Source organism: Gadus macrocephalus, chromosome 11 (assembly GCF_031168955.1).
Source record: "Gadus macrocephalus chromosome 11, ASM3116895v1".
NCBI lineage: Eukaryota > Metazoa > Chordata > Actinopteri > Gadiformes > Gadidae > Gadus > Gadus macrocephalus.
In genome coordinates, this window is record NC_082392.1 from 19,626,200 (window position 1) to 19,652,546 (window position 26,347).

The 26,347-nt window shown below is 43.6% G+C and overlaps 2 protein-coding genes across 2 annotated transcripts; one reads left to right on the forward strand and one right to left on the reverse strand.

Annotated features, from left to right (window-relative positions):
- The first annotated feature begins 99 nt into the window (after positions 1 to 99).
- Positions 100 to 9,567, forward strand: ankrd13a (ankyrin repeat domain 13A). The gene is made up of 15 exons (XM_060065461.1): positions 100 to 790; positions 1,077 to 1,212; positions 1,546 to 1,670; positions 1,785 to 1,830; positions 2,214 to 2,357; positions 2,578 to 2,767; positions 4,089 to 4,155; positions 4,264 to 4,345; positions 4,436 to 4,497; positions 4,584 to 4,714; positions 5,534 to 5,691; positions 6,511 to 6,642; positions 6,988 to 7,148; positions 7,521 to 7,585; positions 7,762 to 9,567. The coding sequence occupies exons 1-15, from the start codon at positions 689 to 691 to the stop codon at positions 7,952 to 7,954; spliced, it is 1,794 nt and encodes a 597-aa protein (XP_059921444.1). The 5' UTR covers positions 100 to 688; the 3' UTR covers positions 7,955 to 9,567.
- Positions 9,568 to 12,513: 2,946 nt separating this feature from the next.
- On the reverse strand, positions 12,514 to 25,683 carry slc6a4b (solute carrier family 6 member 4b). Its single transcript, XM_060065462.1, has 13 exons — positions 25,365 to 25,683; positions 24,600 to 24,734; positions 24,009 to 24,228; positions 23,317 to 23,455; positions 22,849 to 22,983; positions 21,209 to 21,312; positions 20,780 to 20,907; positions 19,473 to 19,585; positions 18,488 to 18,619; positions 17,885 to 17,984; positions 17,566 to 17,666; positions 16,121 to 16,288; positions 12,514 to 15,085 (listed from the first exon to the last, which is right to left on the reverse strand). The coding sequence occupies exons 1-13, from the start codon at positions 25,573 to 25,575 to the stop codon at positions 15,005 to 15,007; spliced, it is 1,767 nt and encodes a 588-aa protein (XP_059921445.1). The 5' UTR covers positions 25,576 to 25,683; the 3' UTR covers positions 12,514 to 15,004.
- Positions 25,684 to 26,347: the final 664 nt, after the last annotated feature.

Sequence of the window (26,347 nt, forward strand, 5' to 3'; positions counted from 1 at the left end):
ACGTAGTACAGGAAATATTATTGCTGCGATATTTGCTGCTTGCAAAGTGGAATGTACCACGTTATGTGACGTTGTGTATGGACACATCATATACATTTTAATTTATCACATCGTTGTTGTATGACATCCTCAAAGGGCTCATATATCATTCGTTTGTTGTCTGTATTAAATTTATATATTGATATGGTTGGTTTATATCCGATGTTATCAGGACAAAAGTTAAGTGCTCGGATGGTGCACCCCCGTTTGTTGCTGAATGGTTGGTTCTACTTTTGGACCTTACTATTCGCTGCCCTACATGGAAAGAATAGTATTCATAAAATGTAGTTAAAATGTATAACAAGATATTGAATTCCCCTTTTTTATTGCCTCATCTTTTAAAAATAGTAAACTGATAAGTAGCCATGAAAAGGTGTTTTGATTAACTGACAGTTCTCCTCGCGTATAATTAAAACCCCCCCTACTGTAATAAACCAGTCTTGACACTTCCTTGTTCAAAAGTTTTATTTAGAGGAAGCCCTGGAGTAAAGTTGGTCACCGAACCGGTTAGCATACGTCGATGTCAATGTTGTGGACCACCCAGCCTTCCTTTGAGTTTTATTTTTGAGAATAAGCCCAGTGTGAGGCAGTCTCTCAGATGGACCTGGCTGTGAGCCGGCTCGTACTCTCAGACGCATAAAGGAGGAGGATGACAGCCGCTAACGTTAGCGAAGAGATAAGGGAGAAGTTCCCCTTGCATTCTTCGGTCTGGGAGAACGACTACAGGAGTTTGGAGAGAGATTTAGCACAGGTTTGTCACTATCTATTTGTATTGAACATAGTCATAGTCTATTTATTGAAACGACGTATCTCATTAAACCAAAAATTAGCTACTTTGTTCCCCTACAGCCGTCAAACTAACATAGGCCATCCATCACTGCGGGCGCTCCGCATTGGAGGCAGCCGAGACTTGGCATATGTTCAGGGCATAAAGGGCGTTCACGTATCTGTCGTCGCAAATTCGGGCATATTAGGTACACTACATTTTCCGTGAGGCAAACAGTCGTCATGTTGTGATGTGCTTGTCATTTTTTCAGAATGACGTGGAGACTGTGGATCCGCGGGGCCGGACGCCGCTTCACCTCGCCGTGTCCCTCGGTCACCTGGAGTCCGTGCGGGTCCTCCTCCGCCACGGTGCTCAAGTGACCAAAGAGAATGCTAATAATTGGACAGGTATGCTGGGTTTCGTCGGCCTGAGAAAATGTCAGACCTATTCGAAAAGGCGTGTTGTGTCTGCCAGAGCGAATAAAACATGAGCTCGCAGAATTGTTCTTGGGTTTACTCATTTATTGACATGTCAGTGTTCATTGCAATTATATCAGAAAATGGCACGTTATCACCACCATGTAGTTGATCGAAAAGTAGATGCAGAACTAGATCATTCTATAGTCTAGACCTAACTTACTAACTGCCGTGATCACAAACACATTTTACTTTTATTTCTCACAAGATCTGAGCTAAATCCTCTCCTCCTGATTGATCTTATGATGTGTTGGGTGTCTACAGCCCTACAGGAGGCAGTCAGCACGGGCGACCCAGAGATGGTTCAATTGGTCCTCCAGCGTAGAGACTACCTCAAGGCCTCCACTGCCCTGGGAGGGGTGCCCGAGCTGCTGGCCAAGATCAGAGAGGTCAGGCTTTTAACCCCGTCCCTAATGCTAACCCCAAGTATACTACCTCTCCCTGTCATTTATCTGGTCACTAAGAAAAAGCAATCATTGCATATTCCTGTTTTTGTTCCACAGTCGCCTGATTTCTATATGGAAATGAAGTGGGAGTTCACCAGTTGGAGTAAGCTCTTTTTTCCCTCTCATCTCCATGGTAGGCTTGGTGGATATTCCAGTTATCGGAATATCTGGTGGCCATTAGGGTTTCCCTATAAAAGACGACAAAGTCCTCAGCTGGGGTCCCTGGGGGTTTAAAGCCTCCAGAACAAGCTTTAGTTGAAACTAGCGGGGAGATGGGAACACTACTATAGCTTGTTCATAATGCTTGTATGACTTCGGTTTTTATGTCTGTCTTTTTTCCTTTTTTTGTGATGAGTAACTATTCCCTGGAAAGCTAGATGACCCATTCCAAGGCGTTATCTCTTGTTCCGATACATTTGTAAATGAATTTAGCTGAAGGACCTTGCTCTCCCAATTTCTAACGCCTCTGTGTGATTCGTTGCACAGTCCCGCTGGTGTCACGAGTCTGTCCGAGTGACGTGTGTCGCATCTGGAAGAGCGGGGCCAGCCTGCGGGTGGACGCCACCCTCTTGGGCTTCGAGAACATGACCTGGATCAGAGGGCGTCGCAGCTACATATTCAGAGGAGAGGGTACGCGCACGTCTGTGTGTCTGGCCTCATTTCCTTACAATTCTCTCCCCCCGACCCCCCCCCCCCCCGTCCAAACCAACCTACTTTCACCATAAGATACGATTAATTAGCTTACTTATGATTTTCAATGTCTTTCTGTGTCATCCGTTATACTTTGATGCGGTCTGATTTCTTCGTCATCTTTATCTTCCTTTTCTGTCTCCATCTCCCTGTGTTGCAGATGCATGTGCAGAATTGATGGAGGTGAATCACGACGATGAAGTGGTGGACACGGAGCGCTTCAACATCTCCCAGGAGATAGAGGAGGTCACGCTGGATTCCATGCAGCCTGCCCAACAGGAGGTGGCCAAGCGTCTGACCACGTCTATCGTGAACACCTACTTGGATACCAAGGACATCGCCTTCGAAAGGTATTTTTCCTTTTGCCCTGTTTAAACAAAAAGTAACACCTAGTCTCTCCTCCAGTATTATTATAGTGTTATACATTATGGGTCTTATCATCCAGCTTTTATATTATTAGCTTGCTTGCTTTTACTGCAACTACTACAGTGAGTTATAAATGGGAACGGTTAGTTAGTACGAACGCTCTAGTTATAATCTCTCATCCCCTTGGTCGAGTTTATTCAATTCGACAAGTTCCAGGGCTAGCATCTAGCCCTTAGAACTGTATCGGGCCTGTGAAAATATAGTGCAGTTGTGTTGGCGTAGATCGGGCAGACTCAGAAAAATATTAAGGCTGAGCAAGAATATTTAGAGATTTGATTGTTAGGTAGGTTTTCAAATCTAAATGCAACATTTGAATGCTTTGTTTAATAATTTTTCTAATGAAAAAAATAATCGATATCTATAAAATGTTGTCTTTGTTGGATGAATTACCATTCGTTAGATTTGTAGTTGGATATTCAAACACTATTTGAATATTATGGTAGCACTTTCACAGCTGCTGTCCATTGTGTGGATACACAAGCCTTTAACCCTCCGGTCATAGGGCCGTAAATGAAGAAGGATTTTAATAATGTACATATTTAGCATCTATTTCATAGTCCAAAAGGCACCAAAAGCTCTACCTATCAGCAATAACGTCTTGGTTATTTCGGAAACATGAATAGAACAGGTAGCAATGTTATCTTTTTATGTCGATCCGTCCCACACAATGGCGTCTGTTTGATGTAGCACCGGGTAAATAGAACTAGTCCTGCCATCAAATGTATTCAAAACTTTAATGTTCAAACAACCTATTTGCTTTGTGATAATTGTATATAGGCCTACTCTCAAAGGTTTGGGCTGCATTGAATCTCTGCCATAACTAATTTGAACTCAGACTGATGAGTGGATCTAGATATTGTTGTTTTGTTATTTTGCATTATTTGTTTTACCAATGAAACCATTTTAGAAATGAACAATTAGTTGATTTTAAAAATGTGATTTTACAGCAGTAGTCTCCGCCTGCTAAGTTCCAGGCAGTAAAAGATAAGCATTATGAATGGACTTTTTTCCTTCAAAAATTAAGCATCGTATTTTACACAAATACTGTTGTGTTTTAAGGGGCTTTTTATAAAAAAAATCCAATAAAGACTGAAGCAATGGTAATTAAATACTCTAAGGCTAGCACATGTCCAGCGATTGCACTTAGCCATTGCCTCCAATGGTGGAATATGTGGAATTGTTCTTGTGTCATTGTACCAACAATTGCATTCATTCACGCTCGTTCATTCTGGTATTTTCTAACAGAAATAAGGCTGGGATTTGGGGATGGAGAACTGACAAAACGGAAATGGTCAACGGATTTGAATCAAAGGTTGGTATACGGCAGATCTTCACATTATTCACAATCTGTCAATATTATTGCTTGCAACCGGTTTTGGTAGGTCGGCTGGCATGACCCACCAGCCTGCTGTGTTGGTAGGTTTTCAGTGTCAACAACGTGAATGTGATCATCCGCACGCGCACAGAACACCTCACCGACGAGGAGAAGACCAGGATAAAAAGTGAGTGCCGCCCTGTTTTGATACAAAAATTACATTTTTTTGTAATTTTTGTCAGACCAGGCGGAACATGAATCGGTTCTTCCCTACTAGGTGAGAGGAACGTGCTGGAGTCACTCCTCGGGACGGTGGAGCAGCACATTAGTGCCCAGGGGGTAAGCTAGACCAAGCACCTTCTGACCTTCACTGCACATAGGGTTCACCGCTGATGTGAACTGGTCTGGGCTCTCTGACCCTGCAGGATCTGACTCTGGAGTATGCCACGGCCACCAACCCTACCGCTATTACTCCAGAGGAATACTTTGATCCAGACTTTGACCTGGAAGACCGAGACATCGGCCGGCCTATTGAGCTGAGCATCCGGACACAGAAGTGAGCAAACATGACATGTTCTTGTGTTCTTCTGGCTGTTTTTGATATTGGTTTCTCATATTAACTGCCCTTTATATGATGTATACCTATCATTATTTTTGCTTGACTTTGCTTGTATTGGCTTACTCTTCTGTGTTAGCTGACCTAGTACTAGCCTACTCTTTCTATTGGCTATGTCTCAATTGTTATGAGGCATCCTAGATGCGTGGTAATTCTAGTGTACTAGAACCGTCCAATTTATGTAGTAAGCACAGTTGATAAACTGATCGGCTACTTCTTCAGGCGGATAACCCCCCCATGTTCCCATGTGCACCACTCTCCTTTTTTAAATGGCAAACTGTGTAGTTTTATGAATGTGACCTTTAACTTCACAGCTTGTATGTATTTACATAATGGACGATACGATGACGTCTACTTTATTAATCCTAGACGGGAAATGTTCACTTGAGGCTGTGTCTTTCATGCAATCATTTCCCAAACTAAACTCTAATAAGGAATATTCCTCTGTATAAAGATGATAGGAAGCCTAGGTATCTAGCACGCATTGTGTTTGCCTACCTGGTGTAATTGCAGGCTATTGGCTTAATCTTTATCGTTCTTTGTTTGTATACCTTACACTTTATAATTTGTTGCCTTGTATTATCCTGTTTGTTTGTGCATTCCCCTGTCTGAATCACCTTACCCTTCACAGTGTCTTTATAAACCATAGTCGTTGTTGACCTCCTTCCTTTCCATGGTTCTCCTATCCTAGCCATCACACGTCCTTCCTATGAGTGACACTCACAGAGCTATGCGTCTCGCCATGTCGCCCTTCTGCAGGTTCAAGGGCACCTTGTGGATGAGCGAGGAGCACCCACTCTCCCTGGTGGAGCAGGTGACCCCGATCATAGACCTGATGGCGCGCACCAGCTCCCACTTTGCCCGCCTGCGGGACTTCGTCACCCTCAACTTCCCCCCGGGCTTTCCTGTGAAGATAGGTATTTGCAGGATAAGTCGTGGTGTTGGAGAAGTGGGGAGGGGGAGGGTTCTGGTGTGATGCATGTTCCAAAGCTGGGATTTAAGCCTCTGCATGCACACTGTCATGTTGCTATCAAGGTTTTCTATTGATCCTCTCTATATGTGGTAGTATTATCTTTATTCTGATGAGGGTCGCGGGACTCAAGGAGATAAGGGGGACAACCTTGATACTTGACTTGCGCTTTATTAGCGCAAACTTGCATAGCTTTTTAAACCTGAACAGCAGATGGCAGCCTCAAGTGCTATCAGCAACCGCAAGGTTTTCAGAAGAAACACACTGGTGTGATGTGCACAGGTTGCAACACTATTGCACTTGCTAGTCGGCACTGCTAATACTAGTTGGTTAAAGGCTTTTTCTTCCTTCTATTTTAACTCTGGGAAAAGCATATCCCCCGAGAATCACGGAGTATAATCACAACAGATAGAAATATGCGTATATATGATATATATATATAACATATGGTAAATATAACCTATGGTTATATTTGCCTGTCTTAACTTGTGTCTTAACTTGAGTGTTAGTGAAAAGCGTCTTGTTAGCGCACGGCTAAATATATTACGCTAATTGTATCAAGTGCCATGACAGACGCCGATTATTTTGGCCGATTATTTTGATTTGTCCAAGCTCATTTTAATTGGGATTTAACATGTATAAAACATGGCAGATATTAATACTTAAAAAAAGGATGTAGAGGAACAAGGTACAAAAATCCTTACACGATTTGCGATTGCCTGCAAACGCCTTCACCGTTGTCTGTTGTTTTTCTTCTGCCCCTCAGAGATTCCCCTGTTCCACGTGCTGAACGCCAGGATTACCTTTGGCAGCGTCAACAAGTGTGGCACAGAGGAGCAAGTGAGCACTCCCGACGTCGTCTCGCCCACGCCCTCCTCCGAGGGCGAGGGGGCTGCAGGTAGGACTGCTGCTGGCTCCACACTACTGCTGGATGGCTGAGGGTACTGCAGACGTTTTATGATTTGAATGCAAGTTATTGGTGAGGGAGCTGGATTAACAAGGTTGAAAATATGTTACGTTTAATTTCATATCTTTGAACCTTTTTTTTTTTTTTTTTTTTTTTAATAATGGAACATCTCAGGACTCTGATAAAAGTGTTACGTTTTCTTAAAGGGGGAAATGTACAGGACAGGAATATTAAAAATATCAATTAAAAAAATGAACTGGAACGTATGTCTATACACGATAAGGGCGGCAGAGTAAAGTGAAGTGGTCATACTAACGTCACTCACCTCTCCGCTAGCCCCGCCCCTCTTCCAGGTGTGCCCGTCCGTGTTCGAGGTGCCTGGCCACTACCGGCACCGCGGAGGCAGCCGCCACACCCCCGCGTCCAACCAGGACGAGGCGCTCCTCCAGTACGCCATCCACCAGAGCCTCCTGGAGACCAGAGGGACGCCTGGCCAGGTAGGAACGAGTGTGAAGGGTGACCAGTGGATGAATGGTGAACAGCAGTGAAGGGTGACCAGTGGATGAATGGTGAACAGCAGTGAAGGGTGACCAGTGGATGAATGGTGAACAGCAGTGAAGGGTGACCAGTGGATGAATGGTGAACAGCAGTGAAGGGTGACCAGTGGATGAATGATGAGTTTAAAAGTGGATGACTGGTGAAAAAATCGTATTATAATCCGCATTGGATGAATGGTGAGTGAATGAATGATCAGACAGTTGGACTTGTTTCTCTACAGCTGTAAAGGCTGGTGTATAGCCCATATGTGTATTGAGTGAGGCTTCAAACGTTTAAGTGCTGCTGTGGCTGTGGTCTTTCTGACTGTACAGGATGTGGCCTGGGATGATTCTAATGGAGACTCCGCTGACACCATGCTCAGCAGCCAAAGTGACAGGTATGACCAGCGGGCGGCACCGGGAGTTGGGCTACATTCTCATCGACATCAGTGTTCACAATCGCAAATTTGTTACATGCATCAATTCGTTTTTTTGCATTTTTGCATGTCTTCTTAATCTTGCATACACTGAATGCATCGTGTTCAACCGTTCCTTCCGACCCTTGCTGTTCCAGGAGTCTCCCAGAGGGGGCGCTGACGGACTACGGGGACACGTCCAGCCCGGCCAGCTCGGGCTCCAGCCCCGAGGCGGAGCTGCGGCTGGCCATGGAGCTGTCTGCCAGGGCCCTGGAGGAGGAGGAGACCAGGAAGAAGCAGGAGGAGGAGGAGCTGCATAGGACACTGGAGCTGTCGCTCATCGAGAAGTGAATCCTAACTCGAATGCCCGCCCACCCTCTCTTCCCCGCCATAACCATGATACTTTCCGGAGCAAGAAACCGCCACACCTCAGCCTATAGCTTCCCAAGCCGCTACTAAGATCATCTATGCAAACTAAATTCTCTGTTTTAAACCAAACAGGTGCTTAATGCACAGGCAGCGACAACCCCCCCTCCCCCCCCCATATCTCCGAGAGCTATTTTTGGTAAGAACACGCTCCTTTATATATATATATTTATATCTTCCATCTGATAGATACTTCCTTAGACACAGGCGTGATTCGGGTAGCCCTATGAGATGATTTTATATGGGTTTTTATTTGTTTTGCTTCATGAAGCAAACTCGTCGTTGGCCGAGTCTTGGGTCACAGCCAGGTCTTAATATGAAGGGTTTACCATCCAGGGGTGAATGTATCCATACACCATCAGTTGCACAAAGGCCAAGGTGTTACCAAGTCCTGGTTATCTCAGGGTTTCATTCTCCCAACATCCACGTCCGTTTGGTACCTGGTAAAGGGAATGGGGGGGGGGTGCAGACGCAGCACGGGTCACAGTTGGGATGTGGTTCTGTGTGTTTGGGGGTTTCTTCAGAGCAGGGGCTATACTGATGAATGATCATTAGGAGCTTTTGGGATTGGGGACAGCATGTTGCATGGCCATAACCCTGTACACTCTGACTGAGGTTAGCAGCGGGGGTAATTGTTGAATATTGGTATTGTAGTAGGAGAGAGGCTGCCTGTCTTTTCATTCCCCCCCTTCTAATTGGTTTAAGCAGTGGTTCCCCACCTTTTCGTGGCCGTGTCATTTCCAGCTCTGAAAATGTTTGCAACCCAAACCTTAGCTTTTGTGTATCAGCCTCCACATCAATTGGTTACTGCGATGTTAATGCATCACATCGCTCTATTACACAGTACACACAGTGTACTGTAGTTGTTTCCTCATGGCTACGAATCATTAGTGCGTTCATATATGCAGGGGTCTGTGGAAAAAAAGAAAATCATCAAAAATCTTTAGCTTATGCATAAATCTCCTGCTACACCATATGCATATCAGGGGACCAAAGTTGGTTCGCGACCCCAAGGTTGGGAACCACTGGCTTAAGGTCTTGACAATAGGAGATGGAAACGAATAAGTCTTTGCTCTGGTTAGGCTAAATTCAATGAGCAGCTTAATAGACTACATGACCTTTAACTAGTCTACCGATAATGGTGCCACTAATAAAGTTGAGGGATGTGGCACTGACAGTTGTGTTCTCAAGGCCACTGAAATTAAAACTTTTTTCAAACTACCGTAGTGTTACAAGATGACTCCCCGGTAGCCATGTGTCAGAAAGTTAACACGACCCTAGCGGTTAACCGAGTGATGCTGGAAACGTTAACCACTTAACAAAGGACTCTACAAGAGTACGCATTGTGTTTGTCTTTGGGGAAGGCGGTGTGTAAAAAGTTCACCCGAATAACTATTTTTGCCAAACGTGTCTAATTTGGTGGGTTTTTTTTAATGCTCAAAGTAACTGCTGCAACTTTTTCTTTTTCAGTTTTTTTTACGTTTAAAAAAATTCATTGTCCTGTTTTATTGTTATTTTTATTAAATGAAAGCACTTTATTCACACGTGGATTCATGTCTATTCGCCTATAGGTTATTTACTTGACAAAAAAAGATTACATCAAATATATTTGACATTATAAGATCGTACAAATTTAATGCCTGTGGACTGGACTGAACATCTTCTGTGGTGTTCAAACAAACTCAAAATAACATTCACATGAACATCCATCTGCAGGGAACGGATTTAATCTTTGCGACTAAATATAGGAACTTCCCAGGCATTTAAATGAGATCATATTTTGGCTAAGTATGCATCAAATGTAATTAGAATACGACCTGTTTCATGTAACTCAATTCAAAATAGAAAGATGGACCGGGCTTTGTCGATCTATTTTACAAAACTACATTTAGAATAGAATCGCCTAGTTTCTTTTATAAGAAATTCTTCCGAAATCCCCAATTGCGCACCCATTCAGGTTTGTCTCAACATTAAATATTTCCGTCTCTTAAGGGATCTTTTGTTTTGATTCAAGGTGTTGGATTGGTTGTTGCACCACGTTATTTCAGACTTAATGTGTAAACCTTCTAATTGAGATATAGGTACTTGCTAATAATCCATTATTTTGTATTTATTTTCATGTAAACCAGATGAAAACCATCTATGCTGGCTTAAATAAAGCTTACTGAATGGAACCAACCAATCAAACAAACAAATTTAGATAATATCACGAAATATTAGGCCTGCAACTAAAAGTTGATGAACAGCTAACCACTGTAAAAGTTTTGGTTTCAAATTGTTTGAGTTGATGCACAAAAGAGTTCTGGCTATGGTGCTTGACTTCCAGCCAAAGGCTTTACTTTAATCTCCAGTATTGACAGCATACACAACCCTACTTCTCATTAGAGATGTAACTGAATTCACTGTAGATTCCATTTAAAAAGTAAACGGGTGGTTTTCACATGCTGTTAAATAAAGAAATGATATGGATGAAAGGCAACAAGTCAACAACCAGCTTTACAAACAAATTTCTTTCACAAACGGTTTATTAGGAATAATATACTTTATAGTGTCTTAGATCAGGTGAACATGAGAATTGGTGTAATGGATGTAAAGATTGAAAAGCTTGCCAGGCTATTGGCTCGTGCCTGTATGCGGAGGCACTCTGGGCTCGTGCGCCTGTGGGTAGAGGATCTCTGGGCTCGTACAGGCGCTCTATGCTCGTACACCTGTAGGTAGAGGCGCTCTGGGCTCGTGCGCCTGTAGGTAGAGGTTCTCTGGACTCGTGCGGCTGTAGGCAGAGGCCCTCTGTGCTCGTGCGCCTGTAGTAGGTAAAGGTTCTCTGGGCTCGTGCGCCTGTAGGTGGAGGTGCTCTGTGCTCGTGCGCCTGTAGGTAGAGGCGCTCTGCTCGTGCGCCTGTAGGTAGAGGCGCACCAGGCGCTGGGGTCGTGCGACTGTAGGTAGAGGCGCTCTGGGCTCGTGCGGCTGTAGGGAGAGGCGCGCGCTGCTCACCGGCGAGGTAAGGGCTTGTAAACACAGACAGCCATTGTTACCATAATGACCAGCAGGATCCCGAATACACTCCCCAGGATAACTGCAACACAGTGACAAACACAACGCGAAAGAAGGGACAACAAATGAAGTAGAGGCGTAATTGTCATGTTAGGAAAACGTCTGTTGAGTCCACCAAAGGTCAATATGAGCCTACGTGGCCCTCAGTGGCCCTCAGAACACCCAACGTTAGGATGAAAGGGCTTATTACGCTTGGTAGACTCACACATTTTCAACCTTACCCAGATTTTGATTTTGGAGAACGTCATACGGTCTTTCGCTAAATTTGGAGTCATCAAGTTGTCCGCTTATCAGCACACAGAAGCACGACATTAAAGCCAGTCGGCCGAGATGCTGCATCATGGTAGAGGAGGCAAGAGGCGAAACGATACAGAAAGAACTGGACGCGCATGGCTTCCGTGGTCTCCTCTGGGTCCTAGAGCCGTCAGGGTACCATTTAGACTGCTAATATATTCTATATGGGTTGGTGCTGGGATGGAGCGCAGTTTGTCATGCAGGCTCCAACTAGTGGAAAGCATCAGATGTGGATTTTTAGCATAATGTGCCAAATGCATAGCATAGTGTGTGCGTGTGTTTGTTGCTTTATTAGAAAAGCTATATGGCTCTCCATAGCATATTCCCATATGCAGAAATGTCAAAGAGCACTTAAGCATAGATATAAAGGTCAATGTCCTTGGGGTTATCTCTTTACTCCATTGCTCTGTGTGACTGATGTATTTGGCCTTTATCTTTTGGATAGATAAGGTTCAGATTCTGTCAAATGCATACCATTAGAAACACCTGTTAGTGTGACGGAATGGTTGGAAAAGCTTGGAACAATTCCTCTCTTCTTTTGTCGTTGTTCTGAAGTTGAAATTGGTTATTGTGGCATGAATTCATAGTTATATACTATGAAGGTCTCAATTCAATTCTACTTTCAAGTTATTTTTATGTTTTAAATATTACAGATTAGGAGAGAAAATGTATGTACATTTTTTTATATGTATAATATATCAATTATGATGATGATTATTATTAATATCATATTGTAGAATATATTTGCAGTTTTCTAAACAAAAAAAACGTACAGAAGGCTTTGAATCATAACATTTCTATTTTGTCCTATCAAATGAAATCCCAACATATCTATGCAGCTGATAATTTCCTCGCATCATAGCTGTTGTGTGAGAGAATACAAATCATAGCATCTGTGTGTGTTTGAAAACACCTCAGCTGTAACATGTGTGTCATGTGGGCCTTTGATCAGGGCTATCCTCAACCAGGAGAACGAGCTAGACTCTAGTGTGTTCTAACTAGTGTGTTCTTATTGATATTCTACATCGTTAAGAGGACCTTCCAACTAAACCTGTGTGAATAACTGCAGGCCAAACGGTTACAACATTAGTGTGTGTGTGTGTGTGTGTGTGTGTGTGTGTGTGTGTGTGTGTGTGGTGTGTGTGTGTGTAACACAAAGAGGAGGGCAACCTGTTTAATAAAACATTTTATTAAAAGCATTTGAAGGTGAAAGCCGTTCTCTCTGCCTTTATGGAGATGAATTCTGGGTCTTGCAAATCAGCCTGTTAATTAAAATAGCCCATTGAGGTGAAAACATCAAGCTTCCAACGACACAAGCCTAACACGACAGGAGATGAAAACACGTATTCGATACATCCCCTGTCATCGCATGATGGTGCAAAAGACTGTTATGCCATTGTTTGTGCCTCAGTTTTAGCTAAACCTTAAAAATACCTTTAAGTAAAGTCAACAAGATCAGACAACATTAGCTGTACACTGTCAATTATCATTTTTTTTGTGTGTGGCTTTTGACTTAAACGTATTCATGTGATGTTTTAAGCTTGCATGTTAATGAGATTTAATTCAGAATGGAGCGCGCACACACACACACACACACACACACACACACACACAAACACCCATTTCATATGTTTTATATTCATTACACAATAAATAAGATCGCCAAACAGGAAGAATGTTATTGTCCAACTCCCGCACCTAAACACATGTTTTACAATATTGAATTTAACATTTATCTACAAACAAGTTTGAACAGTCTTTTCTTAGATCAGAATATTTAGATAAAATATTTTTTCTTTGGAGAGGCACAATATCAATACAACATTTACATCGTATGTACAAATAACAGATTTAAGGCAGAGAAGGCAATATAAGTTAGCTGGAGGTGTCAGACAAAGATCTGTCATCTGTTTCAAAGTGGTTGGAGGTGCGGATGGAACTGCAGCTCTAGGGCTTTGTAACGGGCATGGAGCTGCAGAACGGGTTACTACTGTAACCAGTGTTCTTACAGTGGAGAGACCCTGTTCACTTGGAGCATCGGCCTCCACGGTGGGGATACTTTAACATTTTAACTGACGTTCTCTGTCTGAACACGGCTGCTTACTTCATTACAAACATTTGGCGGGAAAATAATACTGTATTTTGAATCCAGAGTGTGTTAACCTACATACATTTAAAGAGTTATCATTGAGTATTTAATATAAATCTGTCATACAGTTTCTACTTAAGCCATATCTGCAAAACCCTTCAGTCACAAACAAATCTATAGTGTATGGCGCACAGGAAACACCAGTTTGTCTTGGCACCAAAACAAAATGCTGTTTTAATTGAACAGCTGACCAGAAGGGAAACTTGTGATTACTATATTGACAAAATATTAGTGACAGATTAGTGACACATTTAAGACACACAAACCAACATGCAAAACACAAACCCCACCATCAGTATAGAGATGTCATGAGGTCTCGTCCCTCCCCAAGTTGTTTCAATTCTTTACTTGTTGAACAGGAAAGGAACTGACTTATATGAATATCTATGTTTGTTGTAGTTTTTCCTAAATCAATAGAATGAACTAACTGTCGCTGTACAGAGTATGCATTCAGATCTGACCAATCAGACCGACTTATTCATTGTTTGGGTTCTACATAGCACAGTCAACGCACAACAGCATAATGCAGTAGGATTATACTTTTTTAGCTCAGGTGTAACCTCTTCAGGATGCAGTCCCCATGCAATTAAAACCCCATAACTTTCTGAGCCAAACACTTCCTATTAATAGTCGGCTCTATGAACACTGCATAGCTGGATCCTGATAATGAAGGGGCTTCAGAACATCCACAGCTACCTGCTAAGCGGTATAGATATAGCTACCTGCTAGAGCTATGGATACAGCTACATAGTAGATCTATGGATACAGCTACCTGCTAGAGCTATAGATACAGCCAAACAGTATGGAAACAGCTACCTGCTATACAGTATGGATACAGCTACCTGCTATATGGTATTGAAACAGCTGCCTGCTATACGGTATGGATACAGCTACCTGCTAGAGCTATGGATACAGCTACATGCTAAACAGTATGGATAAAGCTATCTTCTAGAGCTATGGATGCAGCTACCTGCTAGAGCTATGGATACAGCTACATGCTAAATGGTATTGAAAAAGCTATCTGCTAGAGCTATGGATACAGCTATCTGCTAGAGCTATGGATACAGCTGCCTGCTAAACTGTTTGGATACAGCAACCTGCTAAACGGTTTGGATACAGCTACCTGCTAAACGGTTTGGATACAGCTACCTGCTAAACGGTTTGGATACAGCTACCTGCTAAACGGTTTGGATACAGCTACCTGCTAAACGGTTTGGATACAGCTACCTGCTAAACGGTTTGGATACAGCTACCTGCTAAACGGTGTCACTGCATCAATCAACATTACAAACCACTATTTACAAGCAACCGCCAGCTGTAGACAAGAATGTAGACAAGTCGAGCATTGCATACATCCTGAGTGTCTCTGTAGACCAAAATACAATTAAGGATTGGGACTTTTGATGGGTGTTCAGCTAAATAATACACATGTCCGAGGCTGTGTTGAGTTGAAAAAGACAAAAAAGGGCCATGTTCTCTGACTACGGTATGTTTGCCATGTTGAGGGCATCTCTGTTGATTTCAGCGAGTGTTCTCTCTGGTCTCAGACATACTGCAAGGCGCTGTGGATTAGAAAAGCATATAGTATGGATAGTAAAGACAACAAAGCCAACAATGAACACATTACAGACAATAAACCTTTCAAACAAGAAGACCATAAAAAACATACAGTGGGGGCTTAGGGGAAAGAAAGCATAAATGTGTTATTAAAGGGATGCTCAGACATATTGGGAAATAAAGTCATTTTCCACTTGGTCAAACGAGAAACCATTTTATTTTCCTTAAATCAGCCATGCGCCTCAAATCTGTTAAAAGACCTATTAGAGTTTGGGAGCCTGAATCTACGCCCCAAAAGACCAACTGGAGGTCCTCAAACTGGGGGGGGGCTGGGTTTCTCGCTGGAAGGATTGGGCTTAACTTAAAGTGTGCTTTTGATCCTGCCAGCCTGGTTCCACATGTTGCTCAGGGAGTATTTTTGGACAGCAGACCATACTTTTCAATGGCTATGCAGCACGTGACTCAGAACGAGCAAAATGTGATGATTACAGGAGTGTTGGTGTTTGCTGTGTTGAACCGTTGCTAAATGGACGGTAATATTAATGTGCCTTCCTCACGGTGAACACTCAAAGCGCTTTACAATTACTGCCAGTCACATTAACCCACTCTCCCCCACACACTAACACACAATTAGTGGGTGTCTTGCTTAAGGGCAACTAGGACAGTTTCTCCTTGCAGAAAACCTACCTAAGAATTTAACCTCCATTGAACTCTTTACATTACTACTCCTCTACAACTACTGTTTTTCTGTAGACCTGATAAGTCTTTTATTGTACTACTGTCCTGTACTTTCTGCTGTCACATTATTTCCCGCCTGGGAAAAATAGAGTGTGTTATCTTCTAGTTTCGAAAGGTTCTTGCACACCGCCTCGGCCATCACCAACCTCGAGCCAGTATGCCTGCCCGGTAGTTGGTTGTTGGCTGTTGTCGGATGAAGTCTATTGATTGCAAATCATTGTTGATTCGCCAACTTCAACCAGGGTTCTATAGTGGGGTTTTCATGTTTGTTGCCTTAGCTAGTTGAGCATGGACCTACACACCTGTTTGAGTGAGCCGGGGGTCCACACCAGCTTGTAGACCATGTAGATGGGAATCCACATGAAGGAGGAGAGCCCCACCATGTAGCCCACCATGATGCTCCAGTCTGGGTACTTGTACTCAAACAGAGTAAGTGGTTGGGGCCTTACCAGGGAGCTCACTATTATATACTATAGACAGAGACAGAGACAGAGACAGAGACAGAGACAGAGACAGAGCACATTGATTACTCAGTGCACAACCGTGGAGCCTCATCCAGCGACACACAGAGTCCAATCAGTCTGACTTGGGCCAAGTGAGGCTGCCTAAACCAGCCATCACCACACACAATCAAGGAAGGAGATCTCCTACAGAATGGATCACCTGCTTCATGTCATGTTGTTTTTAAACTCTACAATAAAGCGGCTTTCAATATCACCAGCCTTTTTCCTGAGTCTGGAGGAGCCCAGTAAAAGCCACCGAGGTGGCTCGTAGCATGATCATTGTTGCATTGGCGCCTAAAGTGGGGCCACTGACACTCCAGACCAGGATGGGACACAGAAGGACTGTCTGAGGACACAATGGGTAACACCCAGCACCACCCCTATCCCCAACAGCACAGTGGAGCTCAGCGGAGGACAGAAGCTACCATCGCCCTCTGAGAAGCTACCACCACAGCCCAATTGCAACACCACGTTCACACTGCGCGCGTCCGTCAATGGATCTCAATGACTTTGCATGGGGCGCTCTCGAAAAGCATTGTGGGTCAATCCGTTCTATCGGCTCCGTTGCCTGCGTCAAAAGGTTGAGACATTTTCAATTTTTCAGGCAGCGACGGATCCGTCGGCCAATCAGATTGCGTTACCCATACGTCAGACAGGCCTCCGTAATCCGTCGACGGACATGTATAATGTGAACGCGGTGTAACGCTTCTACCCTCCCGCCCAGACAGCCCTGCAACAGGGGGGAGTGGGCTTCGGCTGGGGATTTTTCCAAGCCTCAGTTTGGCGTTGGGTGTGCGTGGTTAATGGCTGGTTTAAGCAGCCTCACCTGGCCTGAGATTGCAGTCTGGGTCTGGGTGAGGTTTTCACATTGAGTAAACAGTGTGCACAGGTTAAACCAGTAATCACACACACACACACCACATCTCCTACATGAAATCATGGATCACCTGCTTCATGTAACGTTAACTTCAAACTCTTAAACCGGCTTTCAATATCACCACCCTGCCATCTAGGTGGCGTGTAGCATGAACCTTGTAACACACACATTACACTTAACGACTTGAAATGTTTGTAAAAATTCTGCCTCTAAAAATAAATGAATGCATAATAATAACACAAAGAAAACACCTTGAGTGCTAGGCTGCCCCTCTAAAGGCGTTACCGTTGCATAGCAAGAGCTCACTTATGCTATGCCAATGTGGATCCATCGCTAGGTTCAGTGGATCTTGTTCCTGTGTTCTTACCGCAAGAAAGGCTGGACTGATGACCACCCAGCACACCTTCCAGAACATTCCAGGAGCACTGCCCAACATGGACTTGATGTCGTTGCTGAAGCGGTTGATACCTGAAAGAGTTAAAAAATGGATCAAATAAAATAAAATAAAACATTTGCAACTATCTAATTGTTGGAGTACTTACTTTACTATGTTGTTCTCAATGAGTGATTTCTTCTTCTTCATTATAATAATAATAATAAGAAATGAAATTTATATAGCGCTTAATATGAAGATACATTTATTTGAAATATGGAATACAGCAGTTATGAGATCATTTCTATCCTACCGTAGAACCAGGAGACAGCAATGGCTTCCAGGAAGCCAACAGCAATGATTGAGGAGCCCACTCCGAATTCCTCCAGGAGCTTCACCACGTAGGCTCCACCCTTCAACACACAGAAACCATGTTCCAATGGGTCACTTGTTCCCTCATTCCCTTACCCCTATAAAGCCAACACTATATAGTGCACTATTTAGGGAAGAAGAAAGTAATTCCATCAAGGTGACTTGTATAAACACGCCTACACGTTTGAGAAGTCACACAGGAACAGTTAATTTGCATAAAGAACCAGTGTGCATTCGACCATCTCTGTTGGATGATTCCGATGTTAATGAAAACCGCTTTGCATGATGGGATAAAGTTCAGAAATGACATGCAGTTGTACCATTCTTTAACAGTACATTTTGGTTATAAAGGAGTCCCAAGTAGTGAACTATATAGGGCCTAAATAGTGCACTTTATATATCAAGCAGACCCATTCCAATCCGTCCAGTGATTCAGAGCGAAATATTAGCATCATGCAACACAAGCAGAAGAACACTCTTGCATAAAAGTCACTGTTAATTGTTACGATTTTAACGCAAGCTATCAGAAAACAAGCTCCCTTACATGTGTGAGTGTGCTTAGCGAGCCCAGAAAGCATACAATGACTAGTAACAGAACGAAGAGTTCCCGTCGGTGAGCGAACGTGTCGGGGTATTCGTCCAGAACAGCTGTGATGATGGCTTCCAGCCCGCCAAACTGAAACCAAAGAAACAACAAAACACCACACAATCATGACTAGATTCTACAAATACAGAATATTGCCTGAACTGACCTAAATAGTAGTAGTGACTAGTTGCGATTTAAAAAGGTAAGATTTAAAAGCTATGAATTGAGGATACTGTGAGAATATCTCCCTCTGTTCGCCAATCTCCATTTTGACTGGCCCCGGCTCATTTCTGACAAATCAGAACACATTCAAATACAACAATGGCGGAGGGACAGTGAAGAAATTAGTAGAGAGTGAAGGGACTTTATTTGGGTGGTTTATTTTCAAAAATGTTGCTCTCTTCAGCTGGAATTTTGCAGCCCTAATTACAATAAAGAGAATTGAATTGACATGGCTCTTAAAACCATCTGAATAACATCCAACAACATCAGAGACACAGTGAGTAAGATTGGGCCCCAACCACTGAGTCCACTCTCCCTGGCACGTACACCTGAGTGACGAGGACCACTGTCGCTCAACTGGCTGGGTGGTGCGAGTGGGCGGGGTTTTGGGAGTGTCGATATTACCATTCTTAAACAAATTCGTGAACAAAGAAAGAGATACGGGCTGGAAAGCCTTTTCATTTTGTTAAAATATCAGTTAAAGGATGTTATTAATTGATAACATTAATGATCAGTCAGCATTGACAGTGGATATTTCCAGGTTATTTAGGGGCTACTTGAAATGTTACACATTGCGACTGTAACACACCAACTAATATCAACTGATCAATAATATCAACAAAGCAACAACAGAATGGTTTACTACTGTAAATAATGGGAAGAGACTCTGTTCTTAACGATTAGACATTAAGTCAAGTGCCTTTAGATTCGTTATTCCTACCGTGCTGTCGAGGCCTAAAGTGATCATCATCACAAAAAAGATGATGGCGAAAAAGGTGGAGCCCCTCATATTGGCGATGGCCTCTGGGTAGGTGATGAACAGTAGACTGGGGCCTGAGCAGGGGTGGAAAAGCTGCTGTTGGTGAAGAGGAATTTACACAGCAGGGACAGCGCCATCTCTGGTGGAACGTGGGACTATGATTTGATTTGATAGATTAGTTGACTCGTTCATATTATATATATATATATATCCACCCTAGGCGGATGGGAACATTTGGAGGGTACATAAATGATGACTTCACTGTCTGATTATGAAAACTCGCCATATCTCACGGGAACACGTAGACGGAAACAAGGTCTGCAACGTTATTTGCTTGCTCGATTCATCGGCACCTCTGTAATGAACAGCACTGTAATTTATACTGAAACGAATGTTTAAAGCACCGTCTCCAGCCTGCGGTTTTCAGATTAGACAAAAGGACTTGTTGCCCTGGTAATTAATTAAGCAGCAGTTTAAGCCATTTCAAATTACAAGGAAGAAAAAAAAAAAAATTTGACTGATTGGCAACATTTTAACCTAAACATCTGCATCATTCGTTAGGAAGAACGGACCCTTTTGTTCCTTTCCTGGGAGGTTGCTACGTTAATCAACCATTTCAGTTCCCCATCCTACGTGAGTCGGACCCCATCGTATCAAAGTCTTTGCCCTCCTGACTCCACGAGGTTCAGCAAAAATACGTGTCTTGAGCCCCCCCCCCACACTACACGGCAATCAGCGCCGACTCCAGCCATGACCCCCCCTCTCCCCATCCTCCCCCTGGGTCGGCAGACTCCGTATCGGGAGAGTGGTCCCCTGGTGGGAAGAAGCCTTTAGTGAGGTACCATACGCACACAGCAATGTGGAACTTTGTCCGAGAAAATACAGATACATAACTTTTTTGTTTTTGTTTTGTTTTTTGACCATATGGCAGACTCCGTATTGGGAGGGTGGTCCCCTGGTGGGTAGAAGCCGTTAACGAGGTGCCATATCCACATACAGCAATGTGGAATTTATCCGAGAAAATACAGATGGATAACAGATACAGATACATATTTTTTTAATAACGTTATTTGTCCATAATTTGACAGACCATATGCATAGTTTGCATGCTACATATGGTCTGCTTGATTATGGACAAAAAAAGCTTTTCGTTATGAAAACAATGTCCAATCCCTATGAGCCCCCCCCCCCCCCCCCCCATGGTTGGGACTTGCTGGTTTCACCATTGTGATATGGGTTGAGGCTTGTATTGAGTGCTTTCTGCTCACCCTTGTCCCTGGCCACATCCGCCACCTCCATGTTCCTCATCTCAGCCATGTGGCCCAACACCGTGAATATGACAAAGCCTGACACCAGGCTGGTCAGGCAGTTCACCAGGCTGGTTACTATGGCGTCACTGGGGCAGGCAGCAAACGGTCATTATGAACATACCAGTGGTGTCAACATCCAGTCAATGCGCAACAGCATGTTGAGAGACACTATTACTAAAAGGTGTAATAGTGGTGGTGAACACAGCGGTAGCCAAGGAGGCATACCTACATAGCAACCATTCACTAGACGGGCTACACCTGTATCGATTACGATTAGGACTCCTTGCTGATTGCTGCTAATGTCTACAACTTTGACAACGCAGATTACTCAAAAATATACATGATAACTTGTCAATATTACTAAATGTAAGTTAGCAGAAGCCTTACCGATAGCAGTTGTTGGTGAAAGGGTTGTAGCTGGAGAGGGCCAGGAGCACTCCGAACCCCGGACCCAGGGAGAAGAATATCTGAGCTGCAGCATCGACCCACACCTACACACACACACAAATGTTACTACCCCGTAGTCACATGCACACAACACACGTTATCACACACCTTACCCACATACACAAAACACAGAGACTTTAACAGCAGAATGCAATATAACACATTTGTTTCAAAGTGCAGAATATGAGATATAATTTACTTCGATAGAATAACACTGAAGATAGAAGAGATGCAAAAATACAGTAAACATTTAGATAGACATTTTATGATGCTGTTGCCGATATATTTCGGTTACACAAATTAACAGTCTCCAGCCATCTCATCGAAGGAGACACTGCATTCTGTTCTTGTGTGATTTAGGCTCTCTTTAGTATAATACTCGCCCTAAACCGTTGGTTCGGTGAGAAGATGGATGGACAGCCAAGGAGCACGTCTGGAGACTGCTCCTCACCCACCTACACTATAGACTATTCCACCTGTGTTTGTACCTTGCTGTATGACATCTTGTAATAAACCATCTATTCGATCCTCTGATCCAACCTGTCAAGCTGCCTTGATTTCCCCTTCAAGAATTGCTACCAAGACGAAAATACACAACGCAGTCTATGCAAACTGCCTAGAAATAAGCTGATTTCTACAATTATTTGAGCGTTACATAGTTTGTACTACATATGTAGAATATTGTATTGCTTATCAATAACAATTAATACTACATAATACAAATTATAATACTATAAATATATTTATATTTTCCAACTCCTCCAAACACGGTATTGCATTTGAAAATATAGCATATATGTGGAGCTGAGGCGCCCTAGAACAGAGAACACAGGGCCGGAGCGGGGAGCCAGCTGTACACAGATCTAAAGAGGGGAGGAGGAGAGACCAGTGGATACGTGCTGATGGGGGTGGGGTGGGGGGGGGCCTTTGTTAGTGGAGAAAAAAAATCTAAAGTAATTATGCATCTTATTATCCTTTTCTGTGGCTTATTTATGCATCTCATCTCGTCTGATCTCATCCATATTCCCTGAGTCCAGAGCGCTGGACAACACCGCAGGGCTGGAAACACCTCTCTGTGAGCACCGCTCTCCCTGCTCCTCCTCGCTCGGGTTCACACTTGCAGCGGGGACCTATGGTGATGTGCACTTTGATGGTTTCAAGTCTAAGCATCGAATGAAACTAATGATTAATACAGGGCACCAAAATGTTAAACTGCCTTAATGGTTCTGCTGTCATGTGGCCCAAAAACACAGCGATTCAAACTCCGGTTTGGCTCCGAAACGATCGGATAATACCTCTCACCAAATCTCTGCATCGGTTTCTTCTTTCTTCACGTAGTTTCTTATTGTGCGTATAAAGTACTGCACGTCAACATGCCTCAGGGAATCTCCAGAGCACTGCGAACCGTCTGATAAATGACAAAAACAAATAACGTGCGCACCCCTTTTATCCTCCCTGGATTACATTCATAGCCAGTAAATTGCTGGGTCGCCAACAATCGCCTAACCCCGCTGTATTGGTCTTTGTGTCAGCCGGAAGCAGCTGCCCACACAGTGGGCGGTGGTGGGGGGGGGACTCACGCTGGTCTCCAGCAGCTTGCTCCACTGGGGCTTCAGGTAAAACACCACGCCCCTCCAGGCCCCCGGCAGCGTGGCCCCCCGGACCAGCAGGATCAGAAGCACCACGTAGGGCAGCGTGGCCGTCACCCACACCACCTGGGGACACAGGAAGGGTGAGCGGTGAAGAGGGAGACATGGAAGATTGTTGGAGGGTCAGGAGGAGCGAGGGCTCTCATATTGAAGCCTATGTGTCCGAGATGTCCTTTGAATTCATCGAGCTGGTGTCCAGCAGCTTACTCCCCAGGGGGCTTCCGGTAGAACCACACAGGGTGTCTAACCCAGTTGAACAACCCCCTCACAGCCGTCGACCCCTGGTGAGGGTTCCCAACCCAACACTTGAGACGTATATGATAATATATCATAATTCTTAATATAGTATTAACACAAACAGTTAGTGTTTGGGTTAGGGCTAATCAACAAGTGCCTGACCTTCCCCGACGTTTTCACGCCCTTCCAGAGGCTGAAGTACACAATAGTGAAGATGAGGAAGAGACAGAGCATGAGCTGCCAGCGAACACCGCCCACGTCACGCAGTCCGTCGGCCCGGTGGATCTCTAGAACGTTCCTCCTGTCAGGGGAAACCAGACACGTTAGCAGACCGCTAACCACCCAGAAGAACCAAACCCCTATTGAGGCGTTTTCTTTGCAGCTCTGCAGGGGGCTTAGCCAGCAGGTCTACGATTGAAGATACAACACTGTCACGTACTGTCACGCACAACTGCTGAATCGGGGTCTAACGCACCTCATTGGTCGTCAAAGCAACCTAATCATGAGGTTGAAGTCTTTCCCTCAATAAATCCATCCAAGGACCAACGAAACTTCATACTGACAATTAACTCATCATCTGTGAATGAATTGGGCTATGGTGAAGCTTTTTTCCTGATCACATTACAGATCGTTGATTTGGCGTCATCAATCATGCATTAAAACAATCAGAATCATAAGGGGTTGCAACATCATTTTCTGGTCAGTGAAATCTGTACACACACACACACACACACACACACACACACACACACACACACACACACACACACACACACACACACACACACACACACACACACACACACACACACACACACACACACACACACACACACACACACACATCCACTTACGTGTAAAACTCCTCTGCGGGGGATTTGGAGGAGTTGGTCCATGTGACGTTGTCTCGGCCAAAGTAGTTGGTGCAGTCGGGGGTGTTCCAGGCGTTGTCGCAGTTGGTCCAGGGCAGGGTGGTGGAGAAGGAGGAGTAGAAGTAGAAGAGTGCCCAGGCGATGATGGTGTTGTAGTAGAAGGACACGTACAACGCAATGATGCAGATGGAGTAGCCGATACCTGACATGAGACACGTTTCATTCGGTCGTCAAGGGTTGCTAGTGCTTCTCTTTTCTTTATTTCACGTAGGCCTAGCATAATATAGGCTATACATCGGTTCGCATTTTTGGCGGGGGTTGTTTCCCCCAATAAATATGATCAACACTCTCATTAGCAATTTAGACTTTACATTAAACATTAAATTTATATTTATAATACTTTTTTTATGCTAGAGGCCTATATATTATTATAGCAAATTATGAAATTTGAAGTTAGAATGTAGGCTATAGGCCTAAAAGATTACATGATTCAAAACTCAAATTTCTAACCCTTTTTTTCTAAGATTTTTGAAATTCAAAATGACATAAAGAGACATCGATGCAAGCCCTTACCTTTAAAAATTGGACAGATGTGTTTCCATATGGATATGGCGCCAGTTCTGTGGAACTGTCCTAGCGCGAGCTCCATGTAAAAGAGCGGGACGCCCCCGAAGATTGCCATTAGGATGTACGGAATAAGAAAAGCACCTGTAGAAGGGAGAGACGCTGCACCTCAACATGATTACATTTATTATGCATCCATTGGATCCGACTGCAATTATTTCGATAAGTAGAATGTATAGCTCCATGTAGACCTACAAGTGTCTCTGCAATTTAACAAAATCTGGCCAACTTTTATTCCGTCATCTGTTTATTTACGTCGTTTCATTTTCACATGGGCTAAGACAGACACGGTAAGCCTTTTTATACTTTTCATATTCAAAATGTTTGTTTTCTTGTTCTACATTCTACATCCTGCAGAATGATTGATTCACTTGATTGATAGGCTACACTTTTAATTTGTAGCATATTTATTGTAATAACAGTTTTTTGTTTTTTATGAACGTTTTAGTGCGCTCCAGCCGTACAAGGAAGGCTCAGTGCGCATTTCTATAGCAATACATCTGTAGGTTTTAATAAAATATTTAAATTGCTTAATCTAAGGTAATAAATAAATTGGATAGGCCTATAGGCCAATCATATCGGTCTCGGCCTCGATAGCCCTACGAATCAAATCAACTCTTTCAAATCAAATAGGCCTGCCTACACTTACAAATTGTCACGAAACTTTTACAAAGGTCAACTGAACGTCTGTTGGGCATCTGTTGAATATCTTACCGCCCCCATTTTGATAACAAATGTATGGAAATCTCCAGACGTTCCCCAGGTCCACAGCGAAGCCAATGACAGATAAGAGAAAATCCATCTTTTTGCTCCATTTGTCTCGAGAGTCCGTCTGGGTCATGACCGGCACCGGAGCGGAGTTGGTGTTGGTGTACCCGAGTTTGGGTGACCCGTGGGCCGCCGCCGTTGATTCCTGTCCGGGCATGGTTGGGCGCACTGTGAACCAGTGTCTGTGTGAAGTTAGAAATACTGCCGGCTTCAAAGGGAAAGAGATTGTTTGTAAACCGGTGAGCGCTCGGAGTGGGAGGAGCTGGAGAGAGAGGTATGGATGCTACGACCACTTCAGTTACCTTGAAGCTGAGAGGAACACTATTAAGGCGTTTCACCCTGGAAGGATCACGTTGCGGCAGGACGCATTATTCACTCGGGTTCAAAAAGCCTTTAGGTGGCAGTTGTCCAAATCAAATGCGTTTTGCCCTGGGACAATATAAATTCCATTATGGCTCTACATATAGACCTACTTTTTGAAATAATTCTCCTCATCTTTCAGTCAGACTGTTGATTGCCACTTATGTCCTAACCTCAGCCATTGGTCTATCTGATACAGGATTTACGATGAGAGGGTCCTTCCCCATGGTCAGAGCAGAATCCAAATGCTGCGTCCATCAACCAAAGCTTTTTTTGACACAATACTTTCATCAACATTTTAACGAAAGCCTCAAAGCCCTCAATTGTATGGTGTCATAGCAGAATATGGCCACTGGACCAACCATAGTTATCTAACTCTTGAAGTGTTGTTCAAATCGTTGAGAGTATGTCAGCAAAAAACAAAGACAATCAGGAATACCCTTTATTTAAAAAAATTTTAAACGCGTTGCATTGTGTATTGTTCAATAGCTCCCTACACGATTCGTTATCGTTTTCATTGTCAAAGTGGGACTATCCCTAGTTGGGGTTAAGGGTCTGATAAACCAGTC

Bases quoted from the DNA above. Each gene is read 5' to 3' on its own strand.
- ankrd13a (XM_060065461.1), top strand. From the start codon at position 689: ATGACAGCCGCTAACGTTAGCGAAGAGATAAGGGAGAAGTTCCCCTTG. The intron at 791-1,076 runs GTTTGTCACTAT...TCATTTTTTCAG, and splicing joins TGGAGAGAGATTTAGCACAG to AATGACGTGGAGACTGTGGA. The intron at 4,346-4,435 runs GTGAGTGCCGCC...CTTCCCTACTAG, and splicing joins GGAGAAGACCAGGATAAAAA to GTGAGAGGAACGTGCTGGAG.
- slc6a4b (XM_060065462.1), bottom strand. From the start codon at position 25,575: ATGCCCGGACAGGAATCAACGGCGGCGGCCCACGGGTCACCCAAACTC. The intron at 24,735-25,364 runs GTAAGATATTCA...TCCCTTCTACAG, and splicing joins TTGTTATCAAAATGGGGGCG to GTGCTTTTCTTATTCCGTAC. The intron at 16,289-17,565 runs GTAAGAACACAG...CTCTGTCTATAG, and splicing joins TCAGTCCAGCCTTTCTTGCG to TATATAATAGTGAGCTCCCT.